At 44.7% G+C, this 16,656-nt stretch overlaps 1 protein-coding gene across 2 annotated transcripts in view; it reads right to left on the bottom strand.

The window, feature by feature from the left end:
* Positions 1–3,272: 3,272 nt before the first annotated feature.
* MACF1 (microtubule actin crosslinking factor 1) overlaps positions 3,273–16,656 on the bottom strand; it is a 338,451-nt gene continuing 325,067 nt past the window's right edge. The window contains exons 96-101 of one of the 2 annotated variants that reach the window (XM_044914485.1): positions 15,748–15,865; positions 14,910–14,978; positions 8,736–8,947; positions 8,120–8,230; positions 5,546–5,675; positions 3,273–4,738 (exon numbers count right to left, since the gene is read on the bottom strand). In XM_044914485.1, coding sequence (XP_044770420.1) covers positions 4,482–4,738; positions 5,546–5,675; positions 8,120–8,230; positions 8,736–8,947; positions 14,910–14,978; positions 15,748–15,865 — 897 coding nt within the window. In that variant the 3' untranslated portion in view covers positions 3,273–4,481. The remainder of the gene's footprint in view (positions 4,739–5,545; positions 5,676–8,119; positions 8,231–8,735; positions 8,948–14,909; positions 14,979–15,747; positions 15,866–16,656) is intronic. The other variant, XM_044914486.1, reaches the window with a different exon arrangement.

The following is a 16,656-nucleotide window of genomic DNA, read 5'->3' as shown; positions in this document are numbered from 1 at the left end:
AAAAAAAGTCCACCAAAATTAAGAATTCTTCATGATCACTTAAACTTCTAAAAAGTTATCAAAACTGGAGTGCTTAGCTGGCTCAGTTGGTAGAGTGTGGGACTCTTGATCCCGGCTTGTGAGTTCAAGCCCCATGTTGGGTGTAGCGATTAGTTCAAAAAGTCTTTTAGGGGCGCCTGGTGGCTCAGTTAAGTGTCTGCCTTCAGCTCAGTTCCTGATCCCAGGGTCCTGGGATCGAGCCCCGCATGGGGCTCCCTGCTCCGTGGGAAGCCTTCTTCTCCCTCTCCCACTCCCCCTGCTTGTGTTCCCTCTCTCGCTGTGTCTCTCTCTGTCAAATAAATAAAATCTTTAAAAAAAAAATCTTTTAAAAATATCAGAACTTTGGGGCACCCGGGTGGCTCAGTTGGTTAAGCGTCTGCCTTTGGCTCAGGTCGTGATCCCAGGATCCTGGGATCTAGCCGGGAGTCAGGCTCCCTTCTCAGCGGGAGAGTCTGCTTCTCCCCTTCCCTCTGCCTCTAACCCTTGCTCATGCTCTCTCTCTCTCGCTCACTCTCTCTCAAGTAAATAAATCTTTAAAACAAACCAAAAAATATCAGAACTTTTACATCAAATTTTAAATCTAAACAGTCATTTGTTGGGGCACCTGGCTGGCTCAGTCGGTAGAGCATGCGACTCTTAATCTTAGGGTCCTGAGTTCAAGCCCCATATTGGATGTGGAGCCTACTGTACATAAATTAATAAACAAAGAAACAATCATTTGTTGGTGTCTTAGGCCCATGCTTAGTCTGCCTTTTACCCAACGGGTGAATTTCTACACTGTTTATAAGCCCCTTAAAGATGTTGCAGCTTAGCCACTGAAGATGCCCAAGACAGAGTCTGCTGCAGGGGCGAATACGGATTGGAGGGACGAAGATTAGAGTCAGGGCCCACAGTGGGAGGCAGGTACAGTAATGAGGGCAGGTGGACAATGACCATGATCCTTTTTGGTGACAGGGTGGAGGGTGGAGGAAAAAGCAGTTGAGGAGGCTGCATCCCCCGGGCTTGGTGACTGCACAGAGAGGCAGGGGCAGAGTCAAGGGGGCATCCCCGTGTCAGGCTTGTTCAGGGTCTCAATCTCCTGTCCTCTTCACTGTCCTTCTGTGGGCATCCCTCTGTACTCCCCTTGGAGTCCACACCACATCATCTGGAGCCTCAGGTCTAGCCTGTAATCCTCAGGTTGTGTATTGTACAACACTGGGCTTCCAGCTAGACTGTAAGCAGCCCAGTGTGGGCTGATTCTTAGAGCAGAAATCATTTATCTCCATTTAGAGTGAGCAGAGATAGCTGTGTTCTTTAAACAATGGGCCTCACATTCCCATAAACCTAAACATCAGGTTTTAGCCATTCCAAAGGGTGTCAGTCCACAACTCAGTTCAACAGCAACCACCATGGGCCGCTCCATCCTCTGCCCTGAGCCAGAGATGAAGCCAACCAGTCCCTGCCCCCTAGTGGCCTGGGCCCCCAACCGGGGTGATAGCCAAGTGAACACAGTCTGTACAGAAGGCAGAACCGAAGCTGCGCTCCGAACCCGAGGGCTGGCAAAGCGCCTGGAAGGGCAGAGGACAAGGAGCTGGGACGTGGGGGTGAGGATGTGAGTGGAGTCCTAGAACTCAGGAACTGGAAGGGAACTGAGGTGGTAAGGTCTCTTGAAGAAAGTGGTGTCAAACAAGGGCTTTCCCCAGCCACCTGGTGCGCCGTGACCTTGGGCAGTTTCTGAACCTCTCAGGCTGTTGCTCACCTGTGAATGGGGTCACGATGGTGGGGTTGTAGACTGAGCACTTAGCACAGTGACTGGCCTATGGCAAGTAGTCAGTAAATGTTAGCTGTTGTTGCTTTATCATTCAAAACCCCAGGGACTCCTGCCTCTCTACCCAGCAGACACCAAATTTGTATCACATGTTTAGCACTGGTATCCCAGAACTGTAATTTTAAGCTTTTGTTCTGGCATCCCTGTATTCTCTATATGGCCTTGCATGTAGGTGTTTGTTGAACGGAAATACACTTTGTGCAGATTCCACCACTAGCTGAGCTTTGTTGCAAAGACTAAGGGAAAACTTGAATTACTTGCTTAAAAAAAAAAAAAAGTGATCACAGTCCAGAATCTGAAAGGATGGAGGTCAAGCTGTTTTAAGTATGCTTCTGCTGCCAGGAAGCCTGGAGGAGAAGCAAAGTTGGGTGAAAACACTATCCTGCACAATTCGGGCAGCTTGAAGTTACTTAATTCTAGGGGGAATAGAGTAAGCACCTACTTTAGAATCCATCAGGCTGGATTTCTTTTAATCTGGATATTTGGGTTCAAACAGCTGTGGCAGGGGCGCCTGGATGGCTCAGTCGGTTAAGTGGCTGCCTTTGGTTCAGGTCATGATCCCAGGGTCCTGGGATGGAGCCCTGTGCCAGGCTCCTTGCTCAGCGGGGAGTCTGCTTATCCCTCTCCCTGCCGCTCCCCCTACTTGTGCTGTCAAATAAAATCTTAAAAAAAAATTCTATCAAACTGCTGTGGTAAACATGTATCCATCTCAGTCAATTCCTGATCATATGAGGAGTATGTATGGCTTAATGATCAGAAACTCGGGTGGCCTGAGTTGAAACCCCTCTTTCCTACCTCTCAAGTTGTTATTTCGTAGCCTAATTCCTGTTAGAATTACTTAATATTTGATTTCTAATTATTATAAAGCCAACTAGGGGCTGGAGGAAATAGAAATACCAGGCTTAAATAGAGAATCAATGATTTGATTCAAGGGCCATTTTTGCCATTTATTAATTCTGTGATCTCAGGCAAATAACCCTCTCTCCCACTTTCCCATTCCAGTGTCTCCATCTGGAAAAGAAAGGAGCTGGATTTGATGACCAATTTTGCTTTCACTTTTGTAAATCTATCATTTAACCAGAGATTTCAGCCTACTGTGGCAAACTGGCCCCATCCTCTCAAACCCGGGATCTTTGTGATTTCTAATACAGAAATTTTCTTACATATTATTATTTGTGTAATCAGCTAAGTGGAGCAGATTCCCTACAGATTTATATTAACAATAGCCAGATTATTTCTTTGTTGCTTTGTTAAAATTAACAAGGATGAAATAAATAAGGAAAAAAAATCTATTAGTGAGCTCCATAATTTATCCACCAAGATATTTTGATTTGAATAATGCATTTAAGTACCTAAAACACAATCATACCCAGGGTAACAGGTTATATATAAGGTAATAGTTGAGAAGAAAATCAGGAAATACAAATTTGTTACTGCAAGCAATTTTAATACAAAAGTGTGTCTTGTTTTTAAACAGTTCATTGGTAGAGCTTCAGTTTCTCCCTCAATTAAAACCAATTGAGATAATCACACAGCAACATGGTCGGAGCTGAAGAGGAACAGCAGCTAAAAAACAGGAGCCCCAGACAGCCCCTCTTCATGGTCACTTGGTCAGTTGACTTTATTACTCACAAAAAAAGACGGAAGCAAACGGGACTTGTTAACAGGTGTGCTGGTGAACTCCTTTAAAGGACGAGCAAGTGTTTGTTTTATGTCCACGTTTTCAGAATAGGCTCGTGGAATTCATTCCTCAGTTTGTGGAAGTTGATCGACCATTTAAATAAATAGCAAAAATGCAGATAAACAAATCTGTAATTCACAGTGCCACCAAGGAGTCTCCCCTTGCCAAGGGCCTGGGTCCCGGTGAGCACAGGAGTTATTGGTGGCTGGGCTGGATAGGAAGTTACAAACCAGGACTCTTAAAAACCCTAATGTTCTGACGTCTTCTGAACGTATTTACCCCTGAATTCTAGCAGCTATTTGTCCTTTAAACACCCAGTACTGAGACAGTATTCAAAGTATTGCAATGAACTCCTTTTGCTGATCATGTGCAAACATTACCAGAGGAGGTTCCCCCTCTTCAGCTAAAATCACACAGTATTAAAAACACCGGAAAAAGCGATTAGAAGTGCCCTCCCCTCAGTTCTTGCTAATTGAGGTGTCTGTGATTTACAAAAAAAAGAGTTCCTTAAACACTGCAGGATTCTTATTTTTTTAATATAATTTATCTTGCTGGGACAGCAAGTCGAGTTTATAAAGAAGATGCATTTAGGAATAATCCTAAAAGATAAAGCAGGTTTACAACCCTGCACCGCGCAGAAACCCTATTTAGAGGCGCTTTTTTTTTTTTTTTTTTTTTTAATACACATTCTCATCTTGAACTTCTCACTTGTTTTTCTCAAATATTTCATTTCTGGGCCCCATTCATTACAGGGTTACCAGGAGGCAAATTTTATCTACATAAATATTCACATGAAAATAGTAACTTACAAAAAGAAAAAAAATAAGGCAGCTTCATAACACAATTATTCTTTTACACTTTTAACAATATAACTTCTCCTGTTCAGAATAAATATACACCCAACGTACGGAGCAGGCTTCAAAGTGGAGAGAGGCTTGGGGTGCTTGTGCAGCGTTACCGCTTGGGACCTGGAGTCCTGGGGGAGGCAGTGGCGGTCTTCTTGGACATGGTGGGGATTTTGGAAGGCTTGCTGAGCCCTCTCCTGGAGCTGCCCTGGCCCCCCGCAGCGCTGCTCTCCGAAGTGTCTGAACAAGCGGACTGTGTCTCTAAAAGGTCAAAGTCCGAGGCATCGCTCCCGCGCCGGCTACTGGCCCGACTCCCGGCCCGGCTCCCGGCCCGACTCCCAGGGCGACTGGCTGACTTTTTAGGGTCTGGAATTGGAGAATAAAGCAGCAGACTTAATGAGAGACAACATGAGGGGCGGCGAGAACAAGTGACCAGAGGTCAGGGCTCTGACTCTAATACCACCTGATAGTCTGTGTGACCCTGGGGCGAATCAGAGCCTTTCTGGACCCTCTATGTCCTCATCTACATGGCAGTTGCCTGAAACCTTTTCTGGCTTTGTGATTCTGCTTGAGAAGCTTGCCTCCTGAGGATCAGAAGCCAGCTTCTCTCAGCAGCACAAGTGACCTCGTGTGGCCCCCGGGGGGGTGGGGGTCGGGGATGGGCCAAAAGAGGGCCAGAAATGAGGCCAATTTCTAGGTTCCCATGAGGAACATCAACAGGTGAACAGATGTGATCTTTCCCTGACTTTCTCAACTTGCCAGCAGTTATCATAAATACAGAGTGTTGGAAAAATTACTAGCAAACTGCAAGTCCCAAAACTGAGCGGCCTTCTCAGGAAGGCCCACTTCAGGACGCCCCTCCTGCCTTCTACATTCTCTCAAATATGGTCATTCCAGATCCAGAACAGGGCGCCCGGCCTTAGCCACGGAAGCCTCTGCTCTCAGAAGGCAGGGCTATGGCTAGCTTCAGTGGCAGAAGGGAAAGGAAAGAGCCGCACAGAATCTGCGGGGCTCTCTGGACATCACACCTAGTGCTGCTCTCATTACTTGCTCCTTGGAGAGCAGGGAGGCATTGCCCAGAGGCTGCTGGTCCCCAATTCTTAGCCTGGCCACTCCCCCCTCCTTTCACCCCAAAGCCTATGGACGGGTGGTGGTGAGGGGGCAGGTACTTACCTGCCCGATTCGTTTTGGCACCTGTGGAGGCTGGGGAAGAGCTATTGCTAGTATCACCAGCAAGGGATGTTCGACTAGAGTGAAAAGTTGGTGTTGGTCGTTTCAACTTGCTGCCTGTTGATGGAATAACCTTAAAAAAGATTTAAAAGATCGTATTTACTAGGTAGAATTTCTGAAATTCAATTTTAAAAGGTCTACTTAAGCCTCCTCACATCTAATCGATTGGAAAGCAAATTAAAAGTCCAGGAAAACAAAGATTTATTTTGAAAGTGTCCTAGGTCATATATTTTAATAATTCCACCCCACAAAAGGTCTCATGTTCCAATTTAAAATGTCACAATGTTTTTTAAACTTCTACTTGAAATTTACTGACAAATTTTATGTTACTGACAAATTTCCACTAAAAAATGGCCAAAAAAAAAAAAAAAAACCCAAATAATGCCAAATGTCAAAGTGCTGGGGTTAAAAATTTGAAAGATGGGTTCTAGCCCTAAATATTTAGTATGGAGATGCAAAGATCACGCCAAACACTCTCACTAGATGTGTGCGTGCAGAAACTTTGGTCAAGCCAAGATCTATTTCTTCACTGGAAAAAAAATGCAGATAACCACACTCCCTCTTGTTCAATCCACTGGGCCATCCCGTATTTGCGTGGCTCACTCCCTCATTTCCTTCAGGTGTCGTGGCTGGAACGGCCGATCAGAGAGGTCTTGCCGCACTACTAAAGTGATACCCATCTTGCTCTTCTCCCCTGTTCAGGATTTGGCGCTCCTACCCTTGTTTGCAGCCTTGCCTGCATTCAAGTCTAAGCTCCGCAAAAACAGGGAGTTTGTTTTGTTCACGGTCACCTAAACAGTGTCTGGCACAGAGCACGGGCTCAATAAAAACTTGCTGAATGAATAAATCATGTGTAGAAGCACTTCCTAGTGGAAAAAGAGCTGCTGGATAGATATACATTATTACTGCTACCGGGAGGAGCAACATTTCCCACTTGAGTGTTTTTTTTTTTTTTTTTGCCTTTTTTTTTAAAAGATAGTAGTAGACTTAATTTGGAGAAGGAACATTTTAAGTCTATTTTAAATACCACTCATGCCACAACACACTGTTCTAATTTTTCTTTGAAATCAATTGTGTAAACTGTTTTCCAGGACCTTTAAGATGTTCATATAAATGGAAAGAGTAAAGCAACCTGTTTCATTGTGTTTCTTGTATTTCTTTAATTTAGAAAGAAAAAGCAGAAGCGGCAGAAAGTGATTAACATTCACGCACAAACCCTCCTGGCCCACACAGGAGGAAGAGCACCAGTTTCAGAAGCTATCGCTCGTGCGCACGGCCATGGCCGCCAGGAAGACCGCAGCCCTGGAGCCCCTGGGCTGGGAGTCCACGCCAGGACGCGGCCTGTACAATACCCACAGGTAAGGAAAGGTGAAACCTCGAAATGAACAAAACAAAAGGTACAACCTTAAGACAAAACAAAAAGGCTGGTCTATTCGAATCCTGTGAGTATTTTGTACTTTATAATTAAAACATTTAAAATTTTAGAACTTTTGAGACTTTCATGAAACTGGAGCCATCAAGGAAGAAAAAAAGCAAGATAAGCATGTTGAGTGTTGGGGTTCTGGTGGCAAGAGGTCCCCAGGTCATGTTCTGAACCGGACAGATTTCTGAACTAGAGGTTTAGCTTGGAGCGGATGAATCCCAAAGCAGCAGCCCATTCACAGGCACCGGCTTCTTAACATTTCCCGCTTTCTCGGGCTGAAGCTTTGCATGACTGAAGGCAGTGCTATCTCTTGAGGCCCAAGAATCCAGTATTTCCCAGCGGGAGCTAGAATGCAAATCTTCCTGCTATCAGACAAGCCACTGGCCCGTGATTGGTTTCTGAAACACTGCTCTTCCAAAAATGCTTTGGGCATTTTAATGACTGCACTCAAACATGCTTAACTGCCAGTGTGTGTGTATCAGATCAAGGCTTCGGACACCCAAGTGACGAGGCCAAGAGATTCAGAAGTTCAAAACTGAGCTTCAGAGCAGTGTCCACTGATAGTGGGCTTGGCTGAAGTAGGCATAGGCAGCACCCACACCTCAGACCAGTCTGGTGATACCAACCACCCGGGGGATGTGGCTCAGGGCAGGGGACGCCAGCCACTCTTCTGTTCTAAGCAAAGACAGGACACGGCTGAACATGCACCACAGTTGAATTTCAAGTGTTCGTAACTCGTCTGGGTAGCTCATGTTTGGAGACTCCAAGAGGCCCGAGTTTTATAAATAATATCCATAAACAGATCACCAGGAATGATGACTGTTTATCACCCTGGGAAAAAACCTCATTCTCAAGACTGTTAGCAAGCTGTTCAACGATCCGGTTTTAGGCATCTCTTATTTATCTCCAAGTTTGGTGAGTCCGAGTTAGAAACCCCTGAAAAACACCTGACTAGACAAATCAGCTGTGAGAGCAAGCACCACAGAGATGGAAAAGAGCATGGACTCGTGTCAGGAAGAGTAGCCGATCAGGGTCTGGGCATTAGCGAGGGCCTCGTCTTGACTGTGTCCTTAGTCAGCAAAACCATACTCTACCTCGGGGCTGGGCAGCTGGAGGTCAGGATAATGGCTGTCCCTGCCAGAGGGGCCAGCTTTACTGTTTACCAACCAGGGTTTGTCATAACAGCGAGAGGACTGAAGTGGAGTCTGCGAAATGGAAATCCAAAGGGAAGGACGGGGACAATTGAAAATGGAACAGTAAGGAAGCAAACCGGGAACATGAAAAACAAATAGAAAACCCTGAATCTTAAAGAAACAGAAAACAAAACAAAACGGGCATCAGTTCAACAGGATAAAAGGGACCAGGCAGAGAGGCAACGGCATTCTTCACAAGCAACCCATCAAAACAGACAGACTTCTCCGTTAGCATCTAACGCCTGGATTTCCAAAATTAGCAACTCTGGGTGGAAAGTATGTGGCAAAAAGTGTTTCTGACTTAACGATCTGAGTTCATATTTTAATAAACGTCCTTCAGAGTAAAATCCTAGGGGTCCTGTTATCTACTGGGGCCTGGAAAGGCTGGTGTAGGCAGAGCTTGGTCTGTAGGTCCTCCCGCTCCTCTCCTGGCTGGAGGCGTGCAGAGGCTACACTCAACAACAATCGCCTGCAAATCGGGACCGAGGAAGGAGGCCGCGAGCCAGGGCATCCCTACCTTGGGGCCACTGGCGGGGGTGGCGGGAGAAGACGGCACGGACGTGCAGCTGTGGTTGCTCTGACTGGCGCTGGAGCTGGAGCGGGTCGGCGAAGCAGCCCGGGAAGACGGCTTGGACCTTCGACCCCGTGACCGGAAAGGCGTCATTCCCTGGGATGCCCCCTCGGGTAGGATGAATTTCTCTCTAAGTTCGATGTTAGTTCTACCTCGTGCTAAAAAAAGGAATAAACGCACACATACAATGTCACTGAATCTTACAAAATGTATCTTTGATGGTCACACAGCTGCTTGACCCCATGACCACAGTTACACAGGCTACAGGTTTAGTACCCTCTGTGGACTCTTTTGAAGTAGAGATAAATTCACCATCTGTCAATCTGTCGTGACTCTTACCCAGAGCAGACAGTTAACTAGTAAGCCCCTTGGTTTGAACTTTATATATAAAATACCATGCCATTCTGTGGTAATGATCTTGCCCTGCCGCTGTCCCCTGGGGCAAGCACACCATACGTAACTCGTCAAAGAAAGCAGATGCAGCAGTGCACAAACCTCTGACATTAAAATCAAAACCCCTCTTTTCTCTCTCATAGTACATGTGTACTTTTTGCTCAGATTTTGCAGGATACATGGTAACTAAATAGTGGAGAAAAGAAATCATTGAAATCAACATTGTCCAGACACTTCTATTTGAATTCAGTTGATAGTAATCCTAAGGGAAGGGGTCCAGGAACTCAGGACAGTAAAAAGATCAGGATAAAATCATTAAGAAGTAAACATGTGGGAGGAGAGAGAGAAAGATCAAGACCATGCACAAAACTTGCTGGTGAGAAATGTTAAGTCAAAAACTGAAAGCAACAAGAAGCTGAAGGGACGACGGCAAGTGGGAGGAATGTCACGGTGGAAACAATCTGGAAACTGCTCTGAAGGCCAATAGGTGTTGTCCTAATGGCTTTCTGCAGCTCTAAGACCAGAACTTAAAATTTGGATTTGGTCAGAAGATTCCAAGGATGGCCAACATAAATGTTAAATGTGAAAGACACTACTAATTTAAAAGAAATAATTCCTCTGGAATATGTCCTTAAATTATTTCTCACCAAAAGGTGTTACTGTCATCCATCCTGCACTGTTTACTTTTTAGACTACACTAGGTAGATCTGAACAAACACGACCACTGGTGAAACTCAGAAAAACGGAATCAATCATTTGTCGTTCTTTTCTAAGTAAGATTTTTTCACTCCGGCCAAGAACCACGACTCTAGCAGATCTGAGGTACCTATGCCCACCCCCTCTTCTGCCCAACCCTGCATGTCCTAAAGGGAACCAAGTGATCTTGGTAGAGTCAGATTTTAAATAAAGTTGCATGGGTGTCCAAGCTGGGTAGTTCCAAATTCCTAAATAAAATTCTTCTCGATATACTATGCTGACATAACATATCCAAGTGTCCGGTTAAAAGGGCTGACGTGAATATCACAACCTGAGTGACAGTCTAGGCTCAGCGACCAACCAGGTCTTCCTGCTCCAGGCCTCAGTTTCCTTAGGCTGATCTCAATGTCTGGGTGGTCTGAATGCTAAGCTGTTTCCTTCCTCCTCAGGCCCCAACAGAATGTGCCCCTCACAGCTCATTCCCTGGTCCTGGGTTCTCTACTCATCCATTTTCAGTGCTTTCGTCTGTGTCTACACTAATGATTCTCCAAGAGAACTTCCTTCCGCACTAACATAGGCACTTCAGTAAGACTTTCCATCACTAGTAACTATGGATTCAGGACTTACACTTATTTATCTTGTGTTTGCTAATGTGCCCAGCCTAACGGTGGGCACACATCAAAAGCACTAAGTTAACAGTGATGAATGAAAATCATGACTCAGCTGAGGGTTCACCCCAAAAGAGCTGCTTGTGACCCTGAGCCATACTGAACTTCAGATATGCAGTTTAAACCTAGTAAACATTTAATAGTTTACCTCTGTGCCAACCCTCCCAGACAAGAACAACACAGTGATACAAGAGGAAGACTCTGAAATGGCATCTCAGATGAGGGCCATGGCATTTAACATGTCACGATATAACAACATCACGCTCTCCATATGCACTGCACCGTTTGCAGAGTGTGACACATGCAGTAGGGCACTAGACTGTCACCAGTGACTGGTCAGCATCCCTGTCACAGACAAAGGACCTGAAGCACTCAGAGAGGCTGAAGTCAAGGAGAGCCGTGGTAGGGCTGGGACTAGAACCGACGTCTCCCACCTGAGCTCTCTTCCCACCCCCCGGCTCCTCATACCCTCACCTACACTAGTGGCTCTCCACCCGCCCCAGGCTCCCATCCCCACCACGCCACCCCAATCACCCTGGCAAATTATTACTGATAACTTTAAACTGTACAAAAGTTGAAATACATGGAAAAGCACAAAGAGACTGAAAATTCCTTAATCTGACAACCTAAGGGCCATCACTATTAAAATGTTCGTGTGTCTTTATTCCTGTGCACAACTGTGTATATATATTCTTAAATACAAGAACATCAGGAACATTCCTCCATGCCTGACAGATCTTGCATAATTTCAACTATCTGCAAAGTGTTATTTCATCATATAGACATCAATTTTTTTTTTTAAAGATTTTATTTATTTGACAGAGAGAGCGAGAGAGCACAAGCAGGGGGAACAGCAGAGGGAGAGGGAGAAGCAGGCTCCCCACCAAGCAGGGAACCCGATGTGGGACTCGATACCAGGACCCTGAGATCACGACCTGAGCCGAAGGCAGACGCTTAACCATCTGAGCCACCCAGGCGCCCCTAGACGTCAATTTATTTAACTCTGTGTTGTATTTTTAATTTCCTTACAATTTTTAAAACACTGCATACAATATCACAAGTGGTGACAAACTACTTGTAAAATGTTTTTGTGCATATCAGTGATGATTTCCTTAAGATAAATTTCTACAAGTGGATTTTCTGAGGAGAATGGATGCACATGAGATTTCTGATATTTGTCAGTTGATCCCCCAAATTTTACACCAATGTACACTCTCCAAAATAATGTATGAGTATATTGAATTTACTTCACCCTGGCTAATGCTCTATTATTAAGAATGTGTGTGCACACATTTATGTGTACAGGTAAAACTCTTCTGATAATCTGACACCTCTCTGCTGTTGTAATTTGCATGCAGGCGGATTACTAACTGCTCTCTTCTTGAAAAAATCTCTTCCCTTGGCTCCAGGACACCTGCTCTCCTTCTTCTCCTCCTTCCCCCCATCCTTAGACACTGATGTTCCCCTGGTTCTGTTCACAGTCCTGTTCTCCCTCTTAGATTTTGAACCTGGTGGTGACGAGTTCACCCATCTGACTTCATTACCATCATATGGTCATGCCTGACTCCAACTGTATCCCCTGCTCAGACCCCTGCCTGGATGTCAGACCTTATATCCAACGACTGAATAGACATGATCACAGCCAGAGACTGGGGAGTCAACATAGGTCCCTTCCTCCTGATGGCAGTTTGTTCTACTGATTGTATCTTCTAAAGCTTCTCAAATACCCAGAGCATTCCCACACCCCCCCGCACCCCCTTACCCTTATGTGATTCATGGAGCATCTCCTCCACCCCGGATGGCTGTAACAGGCTTCCAACTGGTCTCATTTCTCATCTCATCCCCCAAAATGGAATTTCTAAATAAAAACCTGGTAATTCTGAATGACTCAAAATCCTTCCCTGGTCTTCCACTGTTTACAGCAGAGTTTCCCAATCTAAGGTTTTTGAGGGGGGTCCTACAAAAAGAGTTCAGTAACTACTACCCGCCCCCCCCACCGCCCCGCCTTGGGAGATCTCGAATGCAATCAACATTTTGTTAAGCTCTGGGAAGTCCTACAGTAAAGAAATTTTCTTAGCTTTAACCCAGTGTCTTCCAAAAGCACCTGACCATGATTTTTTGAAGATCACGTCTTGGAGGCCAGGCCCTGAAGGCAACCATTTCAGTTTTTCAACACCAAAGAGGCCACCATTTTCTAAGGAACTCAGGCTGCCCACGTGATGTTGGTTAGTTACAACTGAGTTCTAAGCTGTATTTAATGGGTACAGAGTTTCAGTTTTATAAGACAAAAAGAGCTCCATGGATGTGTGATGGTAGCACAACCACTGAAGAGAACACTTCAAAATGGTTAAGATGGTAAATTTTATGTTATGTGTATTTTACCACAATAAAAAAAAAGAAAAACAATCAGTTCTCAGTCAAATTGTCTTTCAAATCTTCATAAATGAAGTTTTCTAGATCTTCACTTATTTGGGGGAACTAAATCATCTAATGCTCAAAAACACACCTTAGATAAAGGTGGACCTATTCCTTAGGCATTGTTTTCATCACCATCCAAACCATCATGATCTCCTTTGCCATGGATGAATTCAGAAACTGAAACCTCCAATTTTTGGCAGCGTCATGAACCTACCACCTAGTTGAGTATTTTCACTTAACACATTTGGCTAGAGCACTGTGCAGTCTGATCTATCTCTTGCCTTCTGAAACAGCTGTGTGGAAGGAGGCAACAAATGATCACACACGTTGGTACAATACCGTCATCAACTGTGTTCTAGCTTCGGTCTAACATTCTCTGTGGTCCAGACAGCCAAGGAAATGCAACACAAACGAATACAGAATCTCCCCTAAGCAGTGCTTCTAGAAGCCACATGAATCCTCACAGAATCCTAGATAGCTTCAGGGAACCCTTCTTTTTGTGATGTCCACGCTCTCCCCAGTCACTTCGTACATCCACCCCAGCCCTTAAGTGTTCACCGCCTCGGGCAACTTTGTATTTTATTAGAAGTACTCATCCTGCCACTAGTAGACTTATGACATCTAAGACTGCTGGGCAGTTCCGGACTCTGCCATCAGGGGAATCGAGAGGATTCCTGGGTGCTAGGAGGGCACTCCTGGAGAGGCACAGAGGAAAGCCTTACCTTGTTTGCTCCCAGGGATGCTGAAAAGGCTACTTATGTTCCATAAAGAATAGGTACTAGACGGCCCTCCCAAACTTCCTGGGGGGGGAACTCCAGTGTTTAGCTAGTAACATAAGGACAAAGCAAGCAGGGTAGCCCTTGGCCATCAGCACAAAGTTACTGTCAACGGAGCAAGTACAGCAGGCAGCAAAAAGGAATCCGGATTCCAAATGTCACATGCAGCATCTCTTCTGTTTGTCTGCTTAGTCCAGTCATACAGGACAGAGAAAATGAAACCTTACTAACAGATTTGCAAAAGAATAATGTTGTTTTACTGAGTTATGGTTAAAATCATATATATGGCTCCTGTTCCTCATCTTTTATTTCAAGGGAATTAGTTTGCAATATAGTAACTTCTAAAACTGATTAAACCCTTTGAAGTTTTTATCCGAACAGATGCTTTCAAAATTCACTGTATTTTTTACACACACACACACACACACACACACACTAATGAAAATTACTTTTGTTTACTGGAGTAAATGCAGAATGACATTTAAAATAACAGAAGCTATGGCATATCTGAATTCATGTGAGAACTGCACCCTTTAGCTCTAAACACTTCAAAATAAGACTATAAATCACATCCAAAGAAGTTATGTAACTGTACTGTAAACATGTTTGCCAGGTTTATAAATATGCCTTACCAAGTAAATTACGCAGGCTGAACCAGCAATCCACACATAAAAAGGGGTGGTGGTGGGTATGTCAGCCTCTGAGACACAGGGCACCTTGATCAGGAGCACAGACTTGAGAGCCACACTAGTCTTGGATTGGAATCCTGTCTCTGCCATTTATTAGTTGTCTGTCCTTAGGTAAGCTGTTTAACTTTTCTGTACTTTAATTTCCTATTCTGTAAAATGGCGGCAATAACAGAATCTATACCTCACAGAAGTGTAAATGTGTTATTATTTCTAAATTGCTTGTAACAGCATGTGGCACCTAAAAAACTATGTAAGTATTGGTTAAATACATAGAAACTCTAACAAATTCCACGGGTACTGTTTCAACAGAAGTGTTCTATGCCCTGTCAACTTCTAATAGTTAGAAAAGCTACAGCTTGGCTATTTCAAAGCATTCGTGAAGGCAGCAGATACCACAGAGCCAAGAGGTGCTACAGTTGAAGCAAAGCCATTCTCAACGGGCTGGGGTGTAGGTAAGGGGGACAAAGCTTAAAAGCCAACCTATGGGAGACTGACTGGAAATCGAAGAGCTGGAATCAGAGCGCTTTATTTTACTCCCAGGATGGTGAACTAGAATAAAAAAAAAAATAAAATAAAGAAACACAAAGAAACAGAGACAGCAGGAAAGGCAGAAACCGGTCAAGAAAGACAAACTGGCAGACAGTGGGGGGGCCTCCTGTGTACCCACATGTAGCTCGGCTAACAGGAAAAAGGAAAGGATGCAGTTGAGGAGGATTTCGGCACCGGAACTCGCTCACCTGGCCTTGAGGCAGCCCTCACACCTGCAGCTCCAGGCGCCAGCATTCATACTCCAGTCCCCTCTTCTTCTGCCGTGGGCCTGGCATGCCCGCCCTTCGGGTTTCATAACCCTTGATCTTGCTTCGGTGATCAACTCTCTTGTAAGTGTCTGGGCTCACTGCTAGGTGTTCTTTATCCCCTCTCCCGGCCGAGGGAGATGCCCCAGTCCTTCCCTGAACTGGAGGGGCCCAACACCCTCCCTGGACTAACCAGGAACCTCAAAGGCTTCATTAGGCTCCTTTCTAGGCTAGTGCTAACTGAACACCTTTCAAACTGAAACATCTGAAGACACCAATAAATTCCTAATTCTTGTGACTGTGTCCCTCGAAACCTGTCTCCCCTGATGGCATCAACCTCTCTTGCTTTCTCTTCCTGGTCTACTCGGGCACCCCCAAGTTCTAATCTGTGCTGGTAGAGCGATATCTGGGCGGCTTAACAAAATAAAAACCAAACAGACCCACTACTGACACTTTGTGTAAGCAGGAAAGATCAGTGAAGAGGGCATACCTTATGTGTAATTCATGCTCAGAAGGTTCCTTACCTCGGCAGGGGTCATTTTTCACTAAAAATTCATCCAGGGCCATCCATCCGCCACCAACTCGGACCATCACGGTGCTGCGCAGGATGCGGACCAGCCGCAGCTGCTGGGAGTCCCCGAACTGCAGGACCAAGGGGAGAGTGATGAGTGAGTGTGCCTTAGAGCAGGCCGAGGTCTTCTTCCCAGAGCAGACTGTATTCAGACGAGACAAATGATAATTTGACAGTTTGGGGAGAATTTTAACTATTTGGCATTTTTCACAAAAAGAATTTAGAGTATCGAAAAGCTGAGCTATCAAGGTAAAACTGGTGTCGATATTCTTTCTATTGGGACAAAGTTAACTTTTGGTGGTCACACCCCCTCCCCCTGCACCAAAAGGGGGAGGGCAGAGGACAGACAAATGTTAGCTCACCTCAATTCTTTTAAACATTCTGCCCAAATTAAAACCCAGAAGTAAAATTGTTATGTCAGTTTGCTTTCACAAAAGGTAGATATAAAGTGGATGCCAACTTCTGAATACAGTGTGCTCAAAAGGTAAATGGAGAACAGCAAATACTATGTCAAGCCTTAAGGAAACCCTTGCAAGCATCAATATTATTACAAGCTTAGAAGGAAATTTGATTTTCCACACAAGGTTTTCAGAAATAAGCCCTCGGTGTTCTCTAATTGTGATGTCACCAAGCAGAAAGTTTCTCCAGCTGAGCAAATGACTATGGCATTTATACTAAAACTTAGAAAAAATTAAAATTGTAATCTACCATGCTGATTATAAATAGTATTCAAGAACATTTGGGATATTAAAACAAGCATGACTTTCTGATATTTATTCTTTCTTTTTTCTTTAACATCCCTGCTTCTCAGCTCTGTTAACATCTGTAGTTTCCCACTGCATAAATTACCCTCTTCCTAAAA

Source organism: Neomonachus schauinslandi, chromosome 4, assembly GCF_002201575.2.
Source record: "Neomonachus schauinslandi chromosome 4, ASM220157v2, whole genome shotgun sequence".
In the NCBI taxonomy this organism is placed as follows: domain Eukaryota; kingdom Metazoa; phylum Chordata; class Mammalia; order Carnivora; family Phocidae; genus Neomonachus; species Neomonachus schauinslandi.
The sequence above is the reverse complement of the archived record's forward strand: the minus strand, read 5'-3'. Positions and strand labels throughout refer to the sequence as shown.